The sequence below is a fragment of the Temnothorax curvispinosus genome, unplaced genomic scaffold, assembly GCF_003070985.1.
Source record: "Temnothorax curvispinosus isolate PA1 unplaced genomic scaffold, ASM307098v1 QBEX01003574.1, whole genome shotgun sequence".
Lineage (NCBI taxonomy): Eukaryota > Metazoa > Arthropoda > Insecta > Hymenoptera > Formicidae > Temnothorax > Temnothorax curvispinosus.
Genome location: NW_020213354.1, coordinates 1 through 24670, shown reverse-complemented (window position 1 = coordinate 24670; position 24670 = coordinate 1). Strand labels below are relative to the sequence as shown.

The following is a 24670-nucleotide window of genomic DNA, read 5'->3' as shown; positions in this document are numbered from 1 at the left end:
GAATGACGAATGATGTAATAGTGAAGCACAGTGCTTTTGCTCAAATTGTACCACAGGAGGCTGTCAATACTAATATAAGTATTTCGTACATTGTTTTGAATATGTTTTGAATACAGGCTGTTTGACAAATAGAGACAAAATATGTATATAAATGTTATGAAAGATGTCCAAAAGTAACCGCGATTCATCCAATGATAGATGCTATATAAATAGATTCGGATGTCTTTTTGTAGCTGTCGATTATAAATAGCACGCTATGTAGAAACCGCTTGATCCCCAAATTCCCGATCCCATTTCTTTGGTGTTACTTCATCTTTATGTCACTGAAGATATTCGATTCTAATTTGCTTTAGAAATCATGGGCATAACTCGTATTGTTCTTTAGAGGAATTTATTACTAGAATATAATTTGTAGCGAAAAATATCTATGCACAATATAAAGTATAATGCAGATGGAGAACCTGTGTGGCAATGTGGTTGTACATGAATTAACATCTCTTCGGCATATAAATTCCCATATATTTTTCTACTATTACAAAATAGAAGTTCAAAATTAAATGAAAATAAAAGTATATAATAACGGCGCTGTTTTTTTCAGATCACAAGATGAATTAGATCGACTGCAAAGGAACATTCATCGCCGCAAAGTTTACTACATTAAATCAATATTATATATCAGCACTTTAGATCATTGATGATTGCATTATAAGGGCGACGTAGTAAATCGAAAACTGTGCATTATAACTATTACTGTCATAAACAACATTAACGTTACAGTAAGTATGTTCAATTGTTCTTACGCGTTGCATATTAGAGGAAATAATAGGCCTGTTCGTTTTCACTGCACTTCTGAACTAGTGCAATAAGTTAGAATGAAACAAATATATGTTTTTTCATTCCAACTTATCGCACTAGTTCAGAAGTGCGCAACGAAAACGAACAGACCTATTATTTCAGATGTGACATCGATACTTTCCAGCGGAATATTGTTTCTTTGCAAGATCCTCGATCCGAATCTTTAAATTTCTATAATATTAAACCCATCTCTAGTATTTATACATTGTACGCATTCTAAACGCTTCAGAGATTCTTTCTGAATATCTATCGAGTATTCGCAGATTGTTCATCTTCACTCAGACTTCTCCCAATTAATAAAAACATTTGTTAAACAGTCTATTCTTAATCTGCTTAGGCTAAAGGAACGGAAGAATAGGCTATAATTCTTCACTCATTAATTTCCTGTATTCTTGTTGGTCTTGGACCATTTTCTTGAATACGCGATACTTCCGAAAGTGATATCTGAAATAATTAAAAGCAGATACGTATGAAAAATTAGATTATACGATAAATCACAAATAATAATATAGAAATATCTCTTTTTTTTTCAGTAATCTTAAAGCCTTTTTATTTTATCCGAATTTTAAGTAGAAATGCAATACTTTTTTTTGGACTGTTCTCGTATTTCTTGCACTTATAAATTTTATATTTACTTGTAACACTCGCTCGTCGGTTTCACTATGTTCGCCGATCCCGCCATTCTCTGGACAGTCTCGTGCATGGAATATTTTTTCGTGGCACATGCACCGAGGATCGCCGCGCCTACCAAAACCGATTCTCGCTCCACGGGGCAGAGAACCGGTAACGCTAACACGTCGGCTTGTATTTGGATAAATAGTGGATTCTGACTGAGTCCACCGCAAACCAATATACTTTCTATATTATGACCGGCCGCCGATAGGACTTCGATTATATGCTTTGTACCGTACTGAAAAATACAATGTTATAATGTTAATCAAAAAATGAATTACATTACATTACTAATTATCGTATCTCCTAATGCATTAACAACCAACGTCTTACAGAGTTAAAATCTTATCGCGAATAAGATGATTTTATATATATATATATATATATATATATAGTAATGAAAAAATCATTTTAATATCTAATTTTTAAATCTATTAATCTTTCAAAAAAATATTCGTTCGTTTCCACATAAAATAACAAAGATAATTAATTTAAATAATTTTTTTTATATTGATGAGTTTTTTAATGAATGATTACTTTTAATTCACATGACGTACCGTTAGTGCCTGCACCGCTGCTAAGTATAATAACGCTAGATTCTCCTCATCCACAGATAAAGATAATCCGGATATCTAAGATATAGATAATAGTATAAAATTATATCCGTATTAAAGACATATTCAAGACTCAATAAAATATGTATGTGTCTCAATACCATTCCTTTTAGCGTTGGATCGGCAAGAGGCGAACGATTACCGTGGAAATCCGGCCACACGTGTATATCCTTCGTCAGATACGACACATTCTGCAGATTTTTCTGCTCAGCCATAACGTGCAACAATTCGGACAAGTATTGCTGAATGTGTCTGGAACAAATGACTTTCGTATACATAACGTTTCACAGTCTCGTTTCGATAAACTCACTTATTGCCGCCCAAAGTCTTCAGGATTCCCGGCGTCGCGGGGTGCGTGTCGATAACGTGATCGAGTAATTTTCCAGTGGCACTTTGACCTCCCTCGTTGAGCCAGAAACCGGGCACCATCGCGCTGTAGTACGGGCCCCAAACGCCATTTACGAATATCTTGTTTTCGTTCACTATCATGTGACAAGTCGAAGTGCCGCAAATCAAAGCTAGACATTACAAGACAATTTATGCTGATTCTTTTTCTTTGTAGCTTTGGAGCAACGCATATCGTCAATAGTATCTTGCGCACCCAATCGGTTGGAGAAATTCGGGGACACATCCGACGCGTAACATCCGATCATCCCGAGACCACCGGCATGCGCGTCGATCAGCGAGGTCCCAACCGGTGTATCTTTCAGTAATCCCAATTCTGCCGCGGCTTTCGCCGACAGTCCGGATTCAATCGCGTCACCAGGTACCCTTACATCGTTACCTTGACATTAACATTAGCTTTTATTAAGATAAAATAAGAATTCAGTCATATACAGTTCTTATATAACACGTTCAAATTATACTAATGTTTTGTAATATCAAAGATAACTGAATACTTTAGAATTTGAATTACTCATACATATTGTTGGAGTTGAAATTCTTTATCATTAATGAGAATTATTTTTCATCATTATTAAAAAACATTTTTCTTTGTAAAAACTCGATTTTTAGTAAATTCAATATGACAACATACCTATTTTTCTCCAATTATCTTTCTTCAGGTCCCGTAAATTGAGCTGTTCAAAGAAATCTTCATCCCATCCGTTTCTACCATTGGGATTGGCGCTATAGTTCCACTTACATACTAACGAACACAACGATCTGAAACAAGAATTAAGAATTCGAACTTCTCTCCCGTCTTGTTTCTCATTTATTAAAGAACTTGAGCATCAAGGATTCATACCGCGATTCCGATTCGGTAGCTTTCCACGTTAAAAAGTCTGGTAGGTCAAACAGGAGCGCTGCCGAGTTCCAAGAAACGGGTAAATTCTTTTTTAGCCACAGCATCTTCGGCGTTTGCATCTCGAGGGAAACTTTGCCGCCTACATATTGCAGTATATCGTGAACCATAGAGTTGATAAGGTCAGCTTCCTCGTGCGCTCTGTGATCCATCCACAGTATGACATTTTGTTTCTCCTGTCCTGAACAATTAGCGCCTCAATTTTCCACATCACAGCAATTACTACCGTTACATGAATTCGACACGAAAGTCGAAACAAGAAATATCCGCCAGTTTTTTTCTTTGTACCTGTAGGACTAACTGTTACCGGTGAGCCCGCTTCATCCACAGCCACCAATGAACAAGTAGCGTCGAATCCAATTCCTTTAACATCCTCTGCGGAGATGTCGGCCACAACCGACTGCGAACAGGACAAAAATCAGATCTCAAAGCCGGATTTGTCGGACTATCGCGATATCGTGCTGCGAGGAAAATCTCACATATTCACCTTGACAACGTGGCACACGGCGCTCCAAATGTTATCGGACGATTGCTCGTAGAAGTTCGGCGCGGGATGAAATATCTCGAGCGGGCACGTAGCCACCCTCTTTATTTTCCCGCTCGAGGTAACCAGAGCCGCTCGGACGCTTCCCGTTCCCACATCCACGCCGACGAAGAAGTCCATGTCCGTCGCAGCTGTGTGGCCAGATCGCGTCCGCAATCTCGCGTCGAGCAAAGTCATCTAAGCGCTCCGCGTCGAGCTTAGGCATGAGGCTGCAAGGAGGAAGCAACCGTCAGCCAACCATACAGCGCGCGTTAATCATTGACACATATTCTAAGATGACATGACCCTGAGATAACATTAATTGCGAAGGAGATACGCGCGAAGTGAATAAAGACTTCAAACAGTGTAGCAACGTTATCGGCCTAATACTTCTTTAATCCAGCATCACACATGCGGATAATGCGCCACGTTGGTGAACACGACGAGTCGAATGTGATTTACTTGCTTCTCGCGGATCGTCGTCGCATCATCAGCGGCCACGAGTAGAGCTTTAAATAGCAATTAGCGTGTTGTACACGTGCGACATATGGTGTGCTCCGGTACCTTAAACAACGAAATTGTCTCAGGAAATTGTCTCAGAATCGCCAGGCAAAATTATCTCAATCTCCGCGACGTCACAATCGTCGCTTAAAGTACAGAGACGTGGAGGAACATCCGTGTATCTCTCTAGGCGAATTATCTCCGCGCGCTTACCACCGCCACGTCCGCTCCGTTATACTTACATATTCAATTGGGAAACTCTTTTTTGCATACTCCTGGTGAAAGTCATCCGAAATGACGCCGCGACGACGACGGCAACGTGGACATCGCGACGTCACTCGCGCTTCTTGGCGAGGAAGCACACGCGGGATTGATGCGTGACGGGCGTGAAGAACGTTCCGCACGGTCGTCGCGCGGAAACCGCTGCATCCTGGCGCGTACACGCGTGGCTCACGCACGTGCACCGTACCAAGCCGTGCGCTTGATACCGACGCGACCCAGCCGTACCCGACTCCGACGCACGTGCACCACGTGTAGCCGAGAGCGCGAATCTGCATCATCCGCTTCGTGCTCATTTCCATTCCCGTGGGAGGAACGTTCATACGTCGTCGTTCTCGACCTTCCCAGTTCCCCGCAGCACGCCGAGCATTCGGAACCTTGGTAAACGTCATAATTACGGGCAGGAATCGCGTTCGCCGCCGAGTTAACCTGAAACATGGTGCGCTTCAAAAACAGGTGACAGGATAAAATTGCGAAGTTTTCAATTTTTCACGATGAGAAATCACTGCGATGACATTTCTTCATCGCCTGTTACTTACTGTCTTTAGATACATCGTTTTCACAATAAAGCCGTACGACGACAAGGACAAGCAGGCGACGTGGAAGAACACACACGTGTCTAGTGCGATTAAACGGAAGGTGCAACAATTGTACGGCGACGTGGGGGTAGCAGCGATAAAGGATGGCTTTGATGGTAATTTGACGTTGGACGTTATGACAGTTCTTTAGATAAACGTACTTGCTTTCCTACAATTATAAATAGAACACAAATGTCATCTTTGGTCAGTCTAGATCTTAATCTAAGTAATAATATTTCTCTGTGCAATATTTTATATTTTTCCCAACTTAGCAAACTATTATTTGTTAGTCTTGAAATTTTTTTTTGTTGGAAAAGGAAATTTATATTTAATAGACGTCCCTTTTAAATCGATATAAAGAATTTACTTAGTCTTTATTTATATCTATAAAATAAAACATGATGAAACATTTTTCCTCTTTTGTATAACAAATTTTTAGCTTGTATATATAAAAGATACTTATATAAACTGTTATATATTTTTTGTGTAATTATATTAATTTCATGGATTTGAATCTGTTCTTAGCGTAACTTTTTTGGTCTAAAATGTCTAAATATACAATCTTGTCTTTTATCCCAGCGAAATACTGCAACGTACAAACGAAAATAGCGATAGTCAGGCTCAGGCATGGGCCTCACAAATTCGCGTTGCACGCTATCCCGCTAATAAGCAACGTAGGGGAGCGACTAGTCAAAACGAAGATCCTCTACGTCGGAGCGACTCTGAAACACTGTTTTCTCTTCATCAGAGTAAGCATGCGACATTCGCCTATCTTGCTTGCGTCAACGAAGTCCAGTTAACAAAGAAAATATATTACTTCGCCTTCTCTCCTTCTCTTTTAGAAACATCAGGAGAGGAAGCTGGAACGATTGTGGTCCAAATTGCCAACGGAAACCGACAGAAAACGGATGGAGGACCTCCTGATGACCTTGACGCCCGCTATGAAAGACCTTGCGTAAAAAAAATCATCGTTACAGATTAATACAGATAGTAATTAATTTACCGTTCACGTTTTAAGTTAATATTAAGTACAAATAAAAGCGGAGTTTCTCAATAACTTACGGAGACACGTTAATCTCGTCTCGCAATACGGTTTCACGACATTTCTCGCATATCCTGGGGACGCAACGAGATAAGCGACTTCAAATAAACTCGCCCCTTTTTCATATTTCTGTTCTTTTTTTCATTTAATGTTGACTCCAAGTTTATCTTGGGGATTCTTTTCGAGATTGATCATACGATGCCGTTATCTGCAGAGGATATTTTTGACGACCGAGCCGCAAGGATCGTTGCCGCTCCTCGCCAGTTGTCGCTGTTCGCTGCGGGGAAAAAAAAGGTTGCCTCCCTTCTCGCCCGCCATCGCGCCGGCGGTGTATCCCGATCCCGCCGTCACGTTATCCTGCTTCCGCCGTCTGCGCCGTGCGTTCGTTCGGATCAGTTCGGACCGTTTCGGACTCCAAGGCTGCTGGCTGCTCCGCGATCCCCCGTCGCGAACCCTAGGAGACCTGCCGACTGCGCGCCTCTGCGACTCGCAATCGACGAGGCGAGCGAACTGTGCGAGGCGTGTGCGTTTAAAAAAAGAGACGGAGAACTGCGGATGTTGACGCGCGGCACCGCTCTCGCCCCCCGCGATTGCTCCGTTTACGCCGGACGGTTTTAACGAGCGGACAGGATACAACGTGAGGGCACCTTCCCCGCCCGGTATCGACCGCGTCTTCCGGGATCTCGATATCCTTGGGTCGTCCGACCGCGCGGCTCCGTAATCGGGGATAATCGTCACACCGGCGAGCTCGAGGTAAGCGATCAGTTTCCTTTATCGATCACGGTTGTTTAGACCACCGCACGCACACCTGGCCCTCGGCGATATCGGATCCACCCTCCCGAGTCCCGCCGAGGCTGCGATCTCGCTGATGGTGATGGTTTCATAAATTCGTCGCAGGCGGAATCCCGAGCGTCGACGACGGCGATAACGGGAAAATTTCCTCGCGAAACGTCGACGTCTGGCCTGGAGTTATAAGTAGACGTATTATACGCCGAATGTGGAAAAATGTGGAACTTGATACTCCGTTGTATTTACATCATCCTTGACATTCGCCTCTTAGCGTTCATCGCCGAGCTAATTTTACTTTTACCGATTTTCCGTTCACGCCGGATTGATTTTATATTTTTATATTAAGAAGAAGAAGAATAAGATACTTAATTTACAGCTATAGCACTGAGTTGCACAGAGGTATGATGTGTGATAATTATTTGACAGTCACTGATGACCGAAACATAAACAAAAGGACTCGGTGTTATGGCGGTAAATGTGTTAGGGCCGGTTGTTCCAACCTGTTGGTAATCTAACTAATAGTTAAATCATATGTCTATCTTTGTTTAATGTAAAGGATAAACAAAGACATATATATGATTTAACTGTTAGTTTACCAAAAGGTTGGAACAACTGACCCTTAACTAGGTAGACATTGCATACGTTGGAATGTCTGTCTAAAAAAAGATGATCTCTGATATTCAGATCTTAACTATGGATATTACGCCGTTGAGTCCTGAGGACTTCTGTTTTTAGATATACAAGAAAAGGAAAATGAAAAGAACTTTTCTTCGCTCTGGTATGCGCCGCTGCATTTTCTTGTATCTTTAATCGTGCAGGATCAAGTTTCATTCGTTTTTCTCGAGGAGAAAACAATTAATCAGTATCACAAAATAAGTGGCGAGAGATATCTAAAAAAATAATCCTTGATATTGGACTCTTACTGTCGAGAGGACTGCTACTTTTAAATATGAAAAAAAGAGAGACATAAATAGCCGTTCTCCACTTTGTACTTGTCGCTATATATTTCCATCACTTTTCAGCGTTAACTGTGCAAAGATAAAGTTTTGTTTGTTTTTCTAGAAAAGAAAATAATAATCAAAATTACAAAATACGTAACGGGAGTTCTGGAGACTCCGTATCCGATATGATGATTCAAGCTGTTGTGTTTATGTCGCGAAGACAGACGTCGATGCTTGAGGGTTGAAGACGGTTGAAGATCTTCCTTCCTCGAGGGATAAACGTTCAGAGAAAGGATAATGATGGATGAGGTAATTGTCGACGCGCATGGCAATGCCTTCCCCGTAAGTCTGAGGAAAGTTTTTTGTAAACCGCAGGATTTTGGTCTCGACTTTCTCTTTTCTTAATTCTCGGTATGTGGCCGAGCGAATTGCTTACAGATGTTTACTTACAGATGCGTCTCCCGCTCTTTCCCTTTTTTTTCGTCTCGGGAAATGAGAGCTTTTTCTTCAAAAAGGGGAAGACCCGTGTTTTTCGACTTCGAGCCGCAGAAGGTGTAGTTCAAAACGGATGTGTTTATACTTATGTCACGCCATCGCGACTCTGTTTACATTACAATAAAACGAATCGTTAAGTCGCGCGGCATCCGCGTCGCGTAGAGACGTGGAAAAACGCGCGTTTATCCGCGCCAAACAAGACTGACGGGATAAATTAAGGATAACGACTTAGATACGACCAAATCGTATGTGAATTCGCAAATACAACGAACAGATGGTCAAGCGGAAATTATCATTGCGACGTAAGAATGTTCTTAGAATAAGAAAACGTGTATTTTTCGCCGATAATTATTTTCCTCTCTTATTTTTTTCTTCTAAACCTCTTCGACCGACAAAGCGGTTGCGTGCCCGTTGTTTCATCATTTCTCACTTCTGATTTACGTAAAAATTTCAGGAGTGAAAGTGGATCGAGCCTATACAAATCCAATTCGCAAGATGGAATTTGAAAACAATGCTCAGAACGGGTTTCACAAATTATGGATACTCGATTCGTTCTTCTCGCCGTGCAACTTGTGGTCATTAACTCAGTTTATCCCAATCAACACGGTCGAACATCTTCAGATGGTTACTCTCGACCGGCTCGAAGGAAAATATTGAAAGTTTGCCCCGCCGTTTTTTAATCCCACCCCTCTCTCGCCACGTTACGGGGAATTAATCGTCGAACAATGGCGCTCGATTATCTCGTTATCTTCCAAACGCATCGCTTCTGCGAGAATGCACTCTTTAGCTAGAAAGCTACCAGCTTATTTATCACTCTGACGTAGAAGTCGTTCGCAAAAGCGATCGCGAGTTGCAAATGGGAGGAAAGAACCAACAATAGGTACGTGGCCAGAGGCTCCCCTGGCCGTGAATCTCGTCTCGACGCGACGAGAGAGCCGCTAGTTCTCGCGTTGCAGTAATCGTAGTAAAAGAAAAAGGAGAGAAAAAACGCGTCCAGACACGTAGGCTGAAATTGTATCTTACTTTCGCGACCGTGCGAAGGAAACTCCGCGGCGGCGAGTAAGCCTCGGAGGAAAGCGCGCGTGGATGAGACTTTGCGTTTTATGGCTGTTACGGCGATGTGATCGCGGGCTTCCGCTCGCCTATTAATTCGCTAATTAGCGCAGGTCCGTACGCGGTGTCGAAGATGTTCTGCGCGATAATTAGCTCGGTCAATTAACGCGTGGCCTTAAACTTTCACGTAGTCCTGCCGCCGCGCCGGTACGGCCTCCACGACACGTATACGGTAATTTAATGTAATTTAGCGTGTTTACATCTTTTCCTTTTACTACAACGATTATATATAACTGGGACTCGCGCGAGGAACCTCGATATTTTCTTTTTTTTTTTCTATTTCAAATCCTTCGTTACGATGGACAACTTTCTTCGTTTAGTATAATGCAAATTTTCACTGTCACGATTTTTTTTATTTAAATCTATCGCGGAGGAATTAAAGTAGGGCGGTTTTAACCGCAGGAAAGATCATGTTTATTAAAATCTATTTTAATTACTGTGCCAGAGCGAGAAAAGAGCGAGTTTATCACACGGACGTTTGACATACTAATGTTCGAAGAGGCGAGTCGCGGGCATGCAGCGAATGCAAATGCGCTCTGGATAAGACTCGGTTCGCATAGGCGAGCCTCGTGGAATGATTTTAGCGAACACGGACGATAAATATATCCACATGGCATGGACCCCGAGGAAGAGAGAAAGAGAAAGAGAGGGAGCAGGGACTTCGGATCTCGCGGCTCCGAATCGAGTCTCCTCGAGGAGAGAAAGAGGGAACGGAATGTTTCTCACTTCTCTTTGCTTTCACGAGCGATGTTTTGACGATTTCTTTGACATGCTACGCGCAACAACAGCAACATTGCACACGTCGATTACCGAGAACATCGCTTCGCATCAGCATCGTTTCCTGACATTCTACAACATATCGAATTAATTTTCCCTACTTTTATTACTCGCCGACGAAAAACGTAGCTTTCTGTGCATAATTAAGACACAAAATTTAAATATTTATATTCGGAAGAATGTTAGTCCAAAAAATAGTATATTAACATTAGTATATATTATTGAAAATAGTATTTTATTCGGAGAAACCCGCGAGAGAGTCGAGAAATGTGAACGAGTACTTTATAGGGATAGATATACTGAAATGGCATTGTAAATACCTCAGGAAAGAAGTTCTGGTAAATCACGGGACTAATGTCTTTCCGTACCGCGATATTCGGGAATGCTGAGGATTACTGTCGTTCATAAATAGAATTATCTTCCTCGCAGTCGCCCCCATGTGTGACCGCCGTCCATTTACTGAAATATCTCGGTAACTGCTGAATCCAGTGCGCCCAGTCGCTATACAGTTTACATTGAGAGTGCCGAACAAAGTAACAATCTCTTGATTCCCAGGATTTCACACGAAAGCAACGATGAAACGACTACGTTTAGAAATTTACCTCGACGGAAAATTGGTCTGTCTCGCGTCTTTTGGATTTTTTTTTTAAACTGGAATTAAATTTGAATTGATCAGTTTAAATATAAATGTTGTCATATTTCTATTGGGGATAGACGATGCGATTGGGGAGAACATTCGTTCGCGACCGATCTGAATGCGTTATTTTACACATTTGTATATCTTCGGACAGAAATTTTCCAGCTACGCGCTTCATATGGTTGCCAGGAATAGTTTACGACCGATATCCTATCTATCGATCACACTGCGCTCTTAAGATATGCCGTTGCTAGCTTTATTCGTGTCTAAATATAAATGACTCTCCGTTTAGTCTGTCATCGCTATTTCCTACATTTATTTTGTATATAAAACGCTAAGACGCGTCAATGTCTGGGTGAGCCGATTTATTACGATTCTTGTTCGTTGTTTGAATCAAATCTCTGAGATCGTTTCGGTCTGATACACTGAGAATACAAGGCGGCAGACGGCCTTAACTTAACTTAGCACGCAAACGACTTCATGCTGATAATTATTATTTAATTACTATTAATATATTAATAATTATTATTAAAGTTATTAATAGAGACAAATTCTCGGAATGTCGATAATTGGAGTGTCGATCTGAAAGTTTCATCGGGTTTTGAAATCAGGAAAATAATAACTGATAACAGTTTAATAATAAATTATATTTAATAATACTTTTATAATTTAATACATGTAATAATTTTATAGAAATTATAATAAATTTAAAGTTTAAGTAAGTTCAAAAATTAAAATGTATATAATTAATAGAAAAAGTGGAAACGAAAAGACGAAAAGAGGTATTTGCGCAATAATTAATATGCATGAACAATATACATATTAGTCAGTACATAGTTAGCGTTAAATATAGTCGTTTAAAAGTCCTATTTTTCATCTTTACGTCGAATGTAGTTCATACTAATAGTCTGAAAGTCTTGGAGAGACAATAGCATGGAAAATAATTATGACGAACGTAATTCTATAGAATAATGACATGGGAATTTTATAGCGTCATGTACACAGAGATATTTTTCTAAAATAATAAAGTAAATAATATTACAAAGGCAGGAAACATAATACTTGTAAAATTAATAAAATCCAAGTAACTATTGGTTTGTACTTTCGAGCTACAACTAGTGTCAACTTTGTTGCGGTATAGGCTTCCTAAAATTTTTCGTAAAATGAAAATATTTTCTAGCAGTTTGTACAATTGAAAAAAGAAGAACTTTCGGTGAAGTTACGTTCAGCCAGCTGCTGATCGCTCTTGATCGTTTATTTTTCTAGGAACAGACCTTTCTACATAGCACCACCCAAGAAACTCCGGTTACGTCACTTGAGCTCGACATTCGTGGCCGAAGTTTTCGACACACTTGTCGTCACAGAACAACCGCGGGAATTAACGATCAACCTAGACTCGCCGAACCGTTTCGTTACGCATAGACCGTCGCTTTGGATCTTCGTGATGATCTTCGTAACGGTTGGATGCCGCAAGGATTTCCGCGTTTCCTCGTTGTGCTTCCCCTGGCAGTACTTCTCCTTCGTATCGTTCAAGATATTGTCCAGATCCTCTTCGTTCGACGTCCTGTGGTCATCTTCGCATTTCGGTATCTTATTAATAATCTCCTTACGTGGACACGTAAAGTTTTGCACGTAAGTTTCACTGTTTTTTTGTTCCTTCGATGACTTCTTCAGGTCAGTCTCGGGACTCGAGTCGAAGATCACTCTTCCGCCGTCTCCCACGAATTTAACCTTTCTTTTAGAGGAGTCCGGTCCGAGGAGGACCTGTCCGCCGTCGCCGGTGTACTCGATATCGCCCATGTTGCGGTTCACGCGCAGTCTGCAACCGTCACCGATGACGTGAACGCTGCCGGAATTCTTCGACAGGGCAATCCGGCAGCCGTCACCCGTGATCTCCAGCACATGCTGATTCGAGTGCATCTTAACGACGAGCCCGTCGCCGTGGAATCGCTTGATGTCGTCGTCGACGTCGGCCTCGTCGGGAGAATGCTTACAATGTCTCATGGAATTGCTCTTAATCTTCCGTTCCTTCGTCTTCAAGTCCGGTTGCTCGTCGATGTGGGAGATCGTCACTGACACTTGCGGATTGTCATCTCTCTTCGTTATTGATATTAGGGAACATTTCTTTCGACACATACTTGTTCCGTGGCAACTACAACAATTATCCAATCGTTGTTGTTCGTTGGATGATTTATTGTACAAGTAATGTATTAATTACTAATCAGGTACTGTGTTATCTCGAAGGGTTTCTTCTTCTTAATAAACCTCTTTTTACTTCTTTCTATCGCCACTAAAATATTAAGATATATTCTGTTTTTAGAGGTGAGTATACCAGAAAGAAAAAGTACGTTCGTGCAGAGATACGCGCGAGAGAGAGTTATTTACGTTACGGCGAGCGGCGTGACACGAGTCCGTTCCCTACGTTGCAGCCGCGTAATAACGAATGCGTTCGCTCGCTTTGCGTGGTGGTGGGCACGTGTGACGACGGGTTCTTCACCGCACAATCGGCCCCGATTATCACTGCTTCTCGCGGGACTTCCCGCGAGACCGTTCGCAGCAGTGAACACTCCGTTCATTGATACCAGGCTCGTAACTAGGAATTACAACGCCTTTTACGATCTGTTACCGGTTACGTGTCATTTATCTGTCACAGATAATTAGAGTACGTTGAGATTAAACAAGTTTTCCTCTATATAATGTTATACATCTCAATATTTAATATATCTCGCAATTTATTTGAGTATTATTTCTATATGTACGAAAAGAGCTAGAATTTTTCACGAAGTTTTAAATTTTATCCTGTTTCGTGTTCAATTATATCTATTAAAAGTGAATTTAAAATTGATACTGGGGACATTGTTAAGTTAATTGTTAGCGGCCCGTAATTACGTATAATTAGCCACAATTATCTCGTGAATTCTTAGCATCATATATATTTCAAATTAAAATTCCATTAAGCTAAAGTATAGACACATAATATTTTCTGCCAATTTTCCTGTTTTTATTTATTCTCATATATCGATTTATGCTCCTTATATTGTATTTTTTATATTATATTATTTTATTTTACAATATATATCATCTTATATCAAGTATCTTCTCTTTTGTAAGATATGCATCATTTACTTTCTCATGCATCACCCTGAGAGGATTTATTCTAGAATATATATAATATATATTATTCTATTCTACTCCCGAAGTCTTACTAGAAACTTAACGTCTTAATCTTAATTTTAATTGCTCGAAATTTTCAGTGAGGAAAAATTGATTTCAAATCGGCAACAAAGTATTTGTGACAATTTGTTAATTAAAAAGACATCCTACATGGTTGAATGTGCATGCCGTTTCTTTTACACCGGAAATATGCAAAGAAATGCAAATATTGCAATGTGACGAAAAAAGATCTTTGGAATTAAAAAGGATCGTATTTGCCAAAGCCTAGTTACGACTCTGTTTGCCTTATCTTTTCTTCTCTCTCTCTCTCTCTCTCTAATTCGGCACGCCGTTCTCTCGCCGTCATTCATCACGGTCGAGCGAAGGCCAAAACGGTTTGCCGACTCGAAGCGTCTGAAAAGGGGCTTTACAACAGCTTAATATAATCGTAGCGTCATCTTTAGGTTTTCAAAGTGTCAGGGATTAATCTTTGCAAATCCTGCTTAGCTTTTACAGTTTTCTTTATTGATATCTCGAAATATAGTACATATAAATTATATTTCTTTAAAATTTCTGTCTAATTACATGCAGAATGCCTCTCCATTGCATCTTTTAATGATAAAAATTGTTAGAGGATATAACATAGCTATATTCCTTGGAAAAATATGAGCATTGAAACATTTTGTTAATATTTTCATTTCATCTAAGAGGCTGGTGTCCGTTGAAAATAAATATTTCCCCTGAAATATTGTAATTCCTCGAAAGAAAGAAAGAGTGATACAAATATTTTCGGGACACTGCGGATGTATGTGTACTGCGGATTTCACTGTGCAATCGGAGGAGAAATGGCAAAATATGCATATAAGATTAAAACAGAAAGTGTTACTTGGAGCGAATATGGAATGCACCTTTCCCCAGCAAGAGTTTTAACAATGGTGTACCTTGTAACAATAATAGACCGAAAATTAATTATCTACTGATACTTATCTTATTGGACTGAACACTTTAAGGTATAAAGAGAATGAGAGATAACTTCTTCTACACTTTACTATATTTACCGGATTCCTAGATTTGTTTTATTACTATATGCTAGAAGATAAATAACTCTTCTTTCGTTTAGATCGAATCAAATCTTATATATTCTTTTCTTTAAAAAATTATAAAAATTCTTTGTTTCTTTTTCTGTTTTCGCACAATTTTGTAAATTCTAATTGTGTTAATGACTATTTGTCATTGATATCAACATGTATCTTATCTCGCGACGTCCCACTCAACATTCCTGGCACAGTCCGCTCTCACTGTCATTCGGTCACACGATTTCTCGTAAATCGCGATTCACGAGTGAATTGCACTACGTCGTTCGATAATCGGGGGAGTAATTTAGTGACTCATTGTATAGTAGTGCGACAAAATATCTGTGCGAACAATCTACGAGGTATCAGCTGTGCTCGTAGATATGCGCTTAGAGGGAATCACCTAATTCCTCCTCACGTTATCCGCTATTTCATATCTGTGCATAACACTGGTCTCTATCAGTCAGAGTACGTCAATCAAGAGACGAGAGATAAATTGATAACAGAGAGCTCAAATGGTTACCCTTAATTGATCTTTCGCGAAAAATAATAAATGGATTTTCCTGGTCCAGCGTGAATCATGCAAAATGCAAATTAGAACTTATTTGTTATAAATTATCTGCAAATTGTCAATTTTACGCCTCTATACGAATGAATAAATCGTAAAACGTAAGTAAAGTTTGCGAAGAGAATCCCTCTTTCTTTCTTTCTTTCTCTCTGTTAAAAATTAAATGATTAACAATATAATATACTGTGTAAATTAATGAAGAATCAAATGTTTTACTCAGTTTTTATTATTCTCTACTAAGTAGTTAATCATTGAGCTGTTTCCTAATCCGACACGCGCGAATCGGAAAAATCGTGTCTAGACTATCAGAAATGATTTCCTTTGCATGAGTCGTGTGTACCATTCGACTAATTCAATATGACCGTGATTGGAATGCCATAACTTGATTTTGAAACGAAATAGCTTTATCGATTTGGCGCTATGCGAGCTAATTGCTCCTGTCTGCATCCTCAGTCCGCTACTGTCCGTATTGGATGATTCTTTTAGCCTTGGATTCGAAAAATTCTTGTAACATGACCAATTCCGTGTTCAACAATCAGCTATCTAATTTTAGAAGATTAGTATGTTTGTTACATCGTCTCACTGTACAATCTTCAAAAAGCTTCATTTTGCATTGGTTTCTGCAAGCCCGTAATCAGAATGCTAGCCAAAAGACTGGCTATTCCTAATTAAATTAAATTTATGAGCCTCAAAAATATATCTACCTATAACTGTTATCCCAACGTTCAAACGTATTTATAGATATGTATGACTTTATATATAAATTAGAACGTATTAATATTATATTTAATTATTTTTGTACTCATTCGTTCTCCTCTGCAATATTTTTCAGTGGCATGATGATAAGAACGAAATGAGCGATTTGCTCGATACCGTAATAATGGAGACCTCGTACCCCGAGCCTGAAAATTGTCTGAAGGTATCCTCGCCGATGAACGTGGCGCGGCAGGACTCGGGCGTACCGGAGGATCTCGCTTCGCCTCTCAATGAAGAGGAGGATCCGGATCTCACTATGAACAGCAATTGCAATATCACCGTCATTCACATCACCGAGTCGCAGAACAGCAAGGCGAACGACAAGACGCTAGCTGAGAATAAGGACAGCAAGGACGGCAGCGATAGCGGCGTCGAGGGTTGCGCGACAGAAGTTCCAAGAGTGAGTTTCAGTATATAAAGTTTATTCACCAGATAAGATTTTAATATTTTCTTAAGATAAAAACTCTTTTACATGCTTTTTCAATATGTAAAACCAAGAATGTGCAGACACTAATGATAATAGATTTATAAATTATAGATACTTATTTAGATCACATATTCTTGCAGGTACGCAGTAGAAACAGCGTCGACTACACGAGCAGTTGTGGCGGCCTGGACGAGGCCTCTTGCGACTCCAGCCTCGTCAGTTGCTGCTCGGTGTACGAGGACGCGTGCGGATCCACGTTGCCAGACGATGTGCGACTGGGTGCTACCGGCGGCGAGGGCACGAGCGAAGGCGGTAGCGAGAGCTCGTCCATCGCTGGCAGCGTGTCCGTGCGAACGAGCCGTATGAACGTGAAGAGGACCACGACGACGTCCAGCGCGGCCAAGAAGAAGATCACGAGCGGTACCGAGTCGCAGAAGAGCGCTCGCGCGAAACCAACGAGCGCGACCTCGGGCACGAGCTTAGGCTCGACGACGCCGCGGTCTAAGTCGCGAACAGCAACGCCCAGAAACATAATGACCAAGATTCAAGGTGCGGGCAGGGAACGGGACCATCGACCACGATCGAAAGAAAAATTGAGCGCTCGAGAGCCGAGCTCCTCCCTCGTTGCAGACACCAAGACGCCTGCTGGTAGTCGTGGTACGGCGACGTATGGCTGTCGGTCCAGCAGCAGCGCAGTATCCAATTTATCAACTCCCACTGCGGCTTCGATCGCGAGGACGAGGACGAGAGTGCTGCCGGACTCATTGCCGTCTGCACTGACCACGGAGATCAACAAGGATCTTGCGCAGCGTGGCGGGAGAATTGTCAGGAACGATTCATCGAGATCGAGGACCGGGTCCAGCACGCGAGGGGCGCGCACGCCGGCGTCCACGCCGTCTGAGGAAACGAGAGCGAAGATACCGTCCTTGTCAGCTTCTCGCGTTCTCTGCGCGAAGAGTACTGTCTCACGTGCTGATAATAAATCCGTTGGCCAAGATAACAAGGCGCTTGATACGTATGCAACGTTGCCGCGTAGGAACAGAAATAAACTGACGATCTCGAAAGCCGGAGAGAAGACGGACAAGATGACCAGAAGTCGATCTGGAAGTCGAGACGTTAGCCTCAGCAGAACCATTGAGAAGAAGAGCGTTATTGGGAGGGATTCGTCTTCCGTTCACAAGAGTCTGCCGCCGTATCCCAGACAGAGAACCGAAAAAACTCGTATATATCACGAGACCAGCGCACAGACTGGCTTGACCGGGCAGGACATCGAGAACGCGATGTCCGGACAACCTAGCGCCATCGCTGGGCCCGAGGTCGTCGAGAGACTGCACAAGGGTTGCCAAACGGAAGACGCGTGGGACGACGTACAGACCTTGCAGGATAACTTGAGAAGCTTGAATGAGGAAAGCGGCAGTCTGCGGGAAGAGAACGAGAGATTGAAACTCGAGTTGGCCGAGGCGAATCGTCTTCTAGAGGAGGAACGGGCCGATCACGCGTTTGCGCGTAAGGAACTCGATAGAAACGCGCAACGGGTACTGGCTATGCTAGGAACGCCGCAATCAGAACATGCAGGTAATTCAATAGTACAAAAACAAATGTGATAATATAATGCAAAATTATTTTATATTACTTTTGTATCTGCGTAATTTGCAAAAGTAAAATTTGTATAAGAAAATAAAATGTTATCGATGAAATTTTCTTTCAGAAGGCAGCGACAGCTTCCTAGAGCTCGAAAGTCATATACAATCTTCGGGACAAGTTGTCGCTAATCAACAAGTTGAAATAGCTGATCTGCAATCGCTCTGTCGTATGTTAAGCAGGGTAAGAAAATCATATCTACCAGCAGTTTCTATTATAATACAAAAATTATTTCTGTAATTTTTCCTGTCAAGGAAATATCTTTTTATAATTTTATATTTTTGTTGAAGGATTTGGACAAAAGTGTAGCTGCGCAGAAAGCCTTGCTACAACAGCAACAAGAATTGGAAGCCGAATCAGCCGAGATGCAAGATTTTCTCCAAGAGGAGAAAGCCACATTGGCGGAGGCGCTCAAAGATGCCGAATTGGAGGTGCGTAGTTTTCTAAGTTCCCTTCTTGAAGTATGTACCGTTTGTTTCATATTCGGTTTGTCTTTTGTAGCTCAAGAAAAAAAGCGAAGCCTTAACTCAAAGAGAGACGGAATTAGAGAGACAAATGGAGGAGTGTAAACATTTAGTGCGAATTAGCGAACAAAGAAGGTATGCCTCACGAAAACTTTTGACAATATTTCTCCTAAACATTATAAATTATATTTCAACAATTAATTATCCGTTTTTAGGCAAGAGAATTTATCAATGAGTCTAAAGTTGAATGCCGTTGAACGAAGAAGTAGGGAACTTTTACTCACTCAAGGCGCTGCTATGTCCGGAGCGGCTGTAGCTCTTTCCGGACTTAGCACCAGATTGGAAGGATTGATAGATCAATTAATTGCTTCTTATAACATCTCAGTAAAAGATCTTGAAGTAAGTATAATGATGAAAGTCCTCTTTTGCGTACAAAGTGGTTTATATTCTTATAATAGCTATTTTGTGAACAGTTATAACATGCTACCTTTTATAAATAAATATAATAGACAAATAACGATCATAATAGATGGAGGATTAATATTCTATTTTTACTATTTTTCTCTGCTAACTTCCTTTCTAAATTTAATAATTAAAAATTTATATTGATTATTGTTAGACAGTTTAAATGCATTGTAATTCTTTCCCCAAAAAGGATGTTATATATCATAACGAAGCGTACAGTAGAAGCAACAGTAGCGTGGAGTCTAGTCCGGTTAGCTCTAAGCAGAGTTTAAAAGAACGCACGCCGAGCCCGAAGAGTGGATCCTTCGTTTCCGCGGTGATCAGCGCAATTCGGAACGCCGCGACGCATCCCTTCGCGGCTAGAAACATCGATAAAAAATCCAGCCTGGATTCGTCTAAACAGATTTACAAAGGTAATTGAATACGAATAAGATGCCACAATAAGGATATTACATTCAGATCCATTAAAACCATAATTTTTATTTTCTAGAACTGAGTATGGAATCGTCGTCCGACTTGCTCGATTTTGAAACCGAGCCATGTTTGATGATGGAAAGCGTCCTGGAAGACGTGCCTTTGCCGGACACATACTCGCATAACATGATATCGAGCAGCGATTCTCTACGCAGAGCACTGAGTTTCTCCGAAACGTCGGACGAGCATAATCTAAGGAAGACGAAGTACGGCGACGAATGTACAAGTCTCACGAATCTCACCCAGGCGATCCTGCATCGTCGTAAGGCAAGTATCTGAGATAAATCAAACTCGTAACTTATTAGAAATATAAAATAATCATAATAATTAATCGTATAAAAATTTGCAGGTGGAGGACGAGGGTGACGACGATTGCGATTCCGTGAGCGAATCTGACACCGGGACCAATGACGGTCCTGTACCTTTGACGGATTACTGTCCATCTGTGGATCTCGTCGATCAAGTGATCGAGGTGGACAATCTCGTTACTAAACTTCTCAAAGTGCTACGAATCATACAGCTTGACAACGATACGTGTATACAGGAATTGAAAGAAGAGAAGTGAGTTTAATAAATCTGATCGGATCGTAAGGATTTTAAACCTCCAATTTATTAATTCGGAATGTCATTTGCAGGTCTAACTTGGAGATAAAATTAGAAGCCACTGTAACGGAATTGAACGAGCTTCGCAAGATCATCGATAATCTTCATCAATCACCGGAAGAAGTCCTGAACAACGTGCCGGATCGACGACGTAGCGTTGTGGAGAATTGCCGGATTTTGCTTAAAGAGGTAATAGCCGGCGATGTCGCCGATACATTTTTATAGTGTGCTTCTTTCACGCTACTGCCATATCTCTGACATAAATTATTGACTTTCCTGAAAGAGATGTCAAATGGTATAATTCCTCTGTAGGCGGGTAAGGAGGAATTGAAATTTGAGGCCGTACTTGCTAGTAATAACAGTCCCGGTGAGATAAACTGAGGATCTCGATGCGATCGAGGCGACTTCCGCTTAATATTTTAAAATATCTTATTAATTTCGTATATATATATTCTTCCTAATTATTATAAATTATTTTAATTCTTAAGAGAAATGTGTCAATTTTGAAAGTCTGAATTATTATATTGAACATCGACGAACATTTTATTGTAAAAGTGGGATTTCTAATTTCGACGTGAATGAATTTTTGAAAGAGTTTAGACAGCATATAAATTTGAATTATATATATTTTTCCTTTTATCGGAACGTATTTCTGTGCGCTTTGTAATGTTAATTCCAGGCTGAATTTAATATTGTACATGTGTATATTAATACGACGTTGTTATGTCGAAATTGCGAAGAATAATTGAATCAAATTTGAACAAATACGGGCTCGTCGCCGTTTTTAAAATAATTGTACAAAAGATGATTATTTAAAGAATAAATGATTCTGATTAAAATTACAACCAACTATGGCTAATTACATAAGCGTATAAAGGGATATTTAACTTTGCTGATTTTGCATTGTATTTTTTTTTTACCAGCATTTGGTCAAATATATTCATGAATAATGAATAATGATTTTAAATATATATTTGTAAATGTATTAGCGTATATAAAATATATGTTTTATACGTCTAAATTATATTTATGTCAAAATGTATATTTAACATATATTTGAATACGTGTGAACGTTGTGTAATACGCTAGTACACTTTTTTTGTGAAAATACAAAATTATAAATCGTTACTCGTTATTCGCGAATATATTATATCCAGTACTGATTCCCACCGAGTTGATCGCAGTTGATCGTAGAATTTTATATTCAATGCGTAGAAATAATTCTTCACTGTGTGAAATTATTAGGTTCATAATAAAGGCTTTTTCAATTGAGATAACAGAGTAGAGTATCCTACATTTAAGATAATAGCGTGTAATGGAAAATACAACAGAGTGCAAGGCACTATCATATAAAATGAAGGAATAGAATTTGGGTACCTTTTATCGTGTCTTCGATCCTGCAACACTCACATTACCGTAATCATTGTGCAACATCCAAGGAGGATAGATAATGAAATATTTTATGGCAAATCGTAGATATAAAAATGCTTAAAAAGCTTCTTAATAGACGAGGACTAGAAAAAAAAACATTTATGCGATTATTTGTGTGCGTGCGTGTGTGTGTGCATAATTTATTTCTCTTTTTTATCTAAGAATGTATATACGTTAATACCTATAAGATTTGTTTGTGATAAGTCTCAAAGACTTGTTGCTCAGTGAAATCAAAGTTGAGATTTATTGCAAACATTTAGACGAGGTTTCTTCCATCAAAATGGAGCTTTGCTTTAGGCACAACTTTAAGCATAGGAAACATATTGTGATGATACACCAAACAACAACACATATGTATTTTAATGTTTAATCAAATAAATTTTCATATCTCGAAAGACAGATGCATATAATTATATCATGTATACATAACTTTACGAAGCAGATTATATCACGTCGGTGCACGTGGAAAATTCGCAGCTAACATTTACGATTGTTTTATAAGCAAATGAATATATTGTATACCGTAACGCGCTAAATCAAAATGAAATTATAGCTAAGGCGAATATTGCATTTAGCTCGTTTAACATGTAAATACATATGTGGATACACAATCGCCCGTTACATTGTACGGATAAGGTCAATGAAATCGTGACTTTTGCAATTTTATGTATTTTAAAAGCCATCTTTTAAGTTACAGAGAGAAATGAGCTTGCCGGATAACGCTAATATCGATCGGCGCGTCTCTTTATTGATACTAGATACACCATATATATAAATGCGTGGTACGACATCGACTTCGATCGTCGATCATACATCGTTTATATTCTACGAGTACTCGTCCATCATCCCTGTAGATGCAGATATCCTATCCCTGTGGAGAGAGCATGGTTCTTTTTAAAAATATCTTATTTTAAATAGTTATTAGTCTTGAAACGTAGATTGTACGCCCGCTGTATTGAAAGGGAAGGAAAATACCGTTTTCTTAATATATGCTGTAGGCGGAACACTATATGTATTGGAATTGCAAGCGTCGAGGAGTCATTTTAATGCACGCTCGTGCCTCGCACATGACGTATGCCACGTATCAAGGGCGCCAAGAAGTTCGCCAACCGTACAGCTGGTTGTCTGGAACATAAGATGGTCACGTCTCGAGAAAAAGTGTACACACTGTATTATTTTTATAATTAAAAAATTGAAAATTACGCGCGAGATACCAATTGCAATACGATTACAATTTAAGATATTGATATAAATTATAATTAATGCCAATAAAATTAATTGTCAGGGCAACGACGAGTAGATGGATTCTTACCTGTGTATTGTCTTCGAGATCGCCAGATCGGTTTTGTTATGGATACCGTCAACGGCGGGTTTGTCCGGTTCGCCGATGGGCTGAATCGGGGATGCACCCTCATTGGAAATGGAGAAATTAACTTCCGTAGTGCCAGCGGAACCAGCAGCGGCACCAGCGGCACCGGCCAGGAGCAGGGCCTCGACCGGTGCCAATACGACGACAAAGCCGTCCACGTGGATGCGATAATTCTCCGAACCGTTCTGCCGCTGGTCGTAGAAATCGGTGGTATCGGGATACCTGGACGTCGGCGCGGCCGTGGTCACATCTATCTCCTGCGGTACCACCGAGGTGGCCACGATCTCGGTCTTGATCTCGGACTCGATCTTGGACCCGGTCGGCTTGTCGGCGACGGGTAAACCCCGAACGCTCGCGCCGAAGAACGCGACGATTAGCACGGTCTTGAACACGCGCATGTTGATTGATAACATTGATGAGCGGCTACTCGTCGAGTTGCCTTGTCCACTCGACACACTTCGGTCTGTCCAGGTCTGTCTTCTATTCGCAAAGTCTGTCCTCGACTCGAGTCCGAGATTCCTAATTATGGCTTTTCTACTCGATTTCGACTCAAAGCACCGGTGACCTCGGGAACTGCGGGATGCTTCTTCCTGTTCGGCTCCGATCCGTGAATTTGCCAAGTTGTTTCTTGCTCGACGGACCACTTTTTGCGACTCTTAAACGAGACGCGGAAACGCGATTGGGCCAAGGACCGCGGTAACCGGTGCCGCGAGGATGCGACGAAAGCGGACGAAACGACGTTGGAGAACGTGGGACAACGTGTCTGGACAACACGGAGGATGCTCGAGGTGTGATGACCGGGCGATGTCTCGTATAACAGAGGACGATCCCGATCCCCACCTGGGCCGATCCGAACCTGTGAGCCTTCCTTCGGCTCGGTTCTAGAGACGGATCCCCGGAAAAGTTCAAGAACCTCGGCGTATACTGACGGCAACCTGCCGCTAACGGCACATATATCGTCACGGCACTGTTGATACGCCGTAAACTTCTTGTAATTTATGCGAAGATTGCCGGGAGAGATTCGCTCGAACTTGATTAAATCTGCAAAATACCCTCTCCTCCTCGCAATTTTACCGGCCAACTCTCGTAGAGCTAAAGTCGACGATATACTCAAGAAGGTATATGAT

General features: G+C 40.8%; 4 protein-coding genes across 11 annotated transcripts; 2 read left to right on the top strand and 2 right to left on the bottom strand.

Annotated features, from left to right (window-relative positions):
• Positions 1-372: 372 nt before the first annotated feature.
• On the bottom strand, positions 373-4823 carry LOC112452659 (FGGY carbohydrate kinase domain-containing protein-like). 6 transcript variants are annotated; one of them, XM_025012980.1, is made up of 12 exons: positions 4711-4823; positions 4358-4531; positions 3932-4197; positions 3733-3844; positions 3388-3640; positions 3178-3305; positions 2743-2925; positions 2452-2659; positions 2243-2393; positions 2085-2159; positions 1491-1765; positions 373-1299 (listed from the first exon to the last, which is right to left on the bottom strand). In XM_025012980.1, exons 3-12 carry the CDS (start codon positions 4163-4165, stop codon positions 1215-1217), a joined length of 1704 nt encoding a protein of 567 aa, XP_024868748.1. In that variant the 5' UTR covers positions 4166-4197; positions 4358-4531; positions 4711-4823; the 3' UTR covers positions 373-1214. The 6 variants fall into 6 exon arrangements, with proteins under 6 accessions (XP_024868748.1, XP_024868746.1, XP_024868752.1 ...); XM_025012978.1 differs by having other exon boundaries at positions 4358-4823; XM_025012984.1 differs by having other exon boundaries at positions 3388-3625; positions 4358-4823.
• A 308-nt stretch (positions 4824-5131) lies between these two features.
• On the top strand, positions 5132-6671 carry LOC112452658 (ribonuclease P/MRP protein subunit POP5-like). Of its 2 annotated transcripts, XM_025012977.1 has the most exons (5): positions 5132-5203; positions 5296-5441; positions 5905-6074; positions 6168-6315; positions 6582-6671. In XM_025012977.1, exons 1-4 carry the CDS (start codon positions 5184-5186, stop codon positions 6282-6284), a joined length of 453 nt encoding a protein of 150 aa, XP_024868745.1. In that variant the 5' UTR covers positions 5132-5183; the 3' UTR covers positions 6285-6315; positions 6582-6671. The 2 variants fall into 2 exon arrangements, with proteins under 2 accessions (XP_024868745.1, XP_024868744.1); XM_025012976.1 differs by lacking the exon at positions 6582-6671 and having other exon boundaries at positions 6168-6493.
• A 59-nt stretch (positions 6672-6730) lies between these two features.
• Positions 6731-23464, top strand: LOC112452656. 2 transcript variants are annotated; one of them, XM_025012974.1, is made up of 11 exons: positions 6731-7120; positions 16746-17069; positions 17237-18671; positions 18805-18920; positions 19028-19168; positions 19239-19336; positions 19417-19600; positions 19857-20079; positions 20157-20407; positions 20490-20701; positions 20776-23464. In XM_025012974.1, the coding sequence occupies exons 2-11, from the start codon at positions 16767-16769 to the stop codon at positions 20966-20968; spliced, it is 3156 nt and encodes a 1051-aa protein (XP_024868742.1). In that variant the 5' UTR covers positions 6731-7120; positions 16746-16766; the 3' UTR covers positions 20969-23464. The 2 variants fall into 2 exon arrangements, with proteins under 2 accessions (XP_024868742.1, XP_024868741.1); XM_025012973.1 differs by lacking the exon at positions 6731-7120 and adding an exon at positions 7698-8406.
• Positions 22955-24562, bottom strand: LOC112452657. The gene is made up of 3 exons (XM_025012975.1): positions 23487-24562; positions 23150-23299; positions 22955-23045 (listed from the first exon to the last, which is right to left on the bottom strand). Exons 1-2 carry the CDS (start codon positions 23954-23956, stop codon positions 23218-23220), a joined length of 552 nt encoding a protein of 183 aa, XP_024868743.1. The 5' UTR covers positions 23957-24562; the 3' UTR covers positions 22955-23045; positions 23150-23217.
• Positions 24563-24670: the final 108 nt, after the last annotated feature.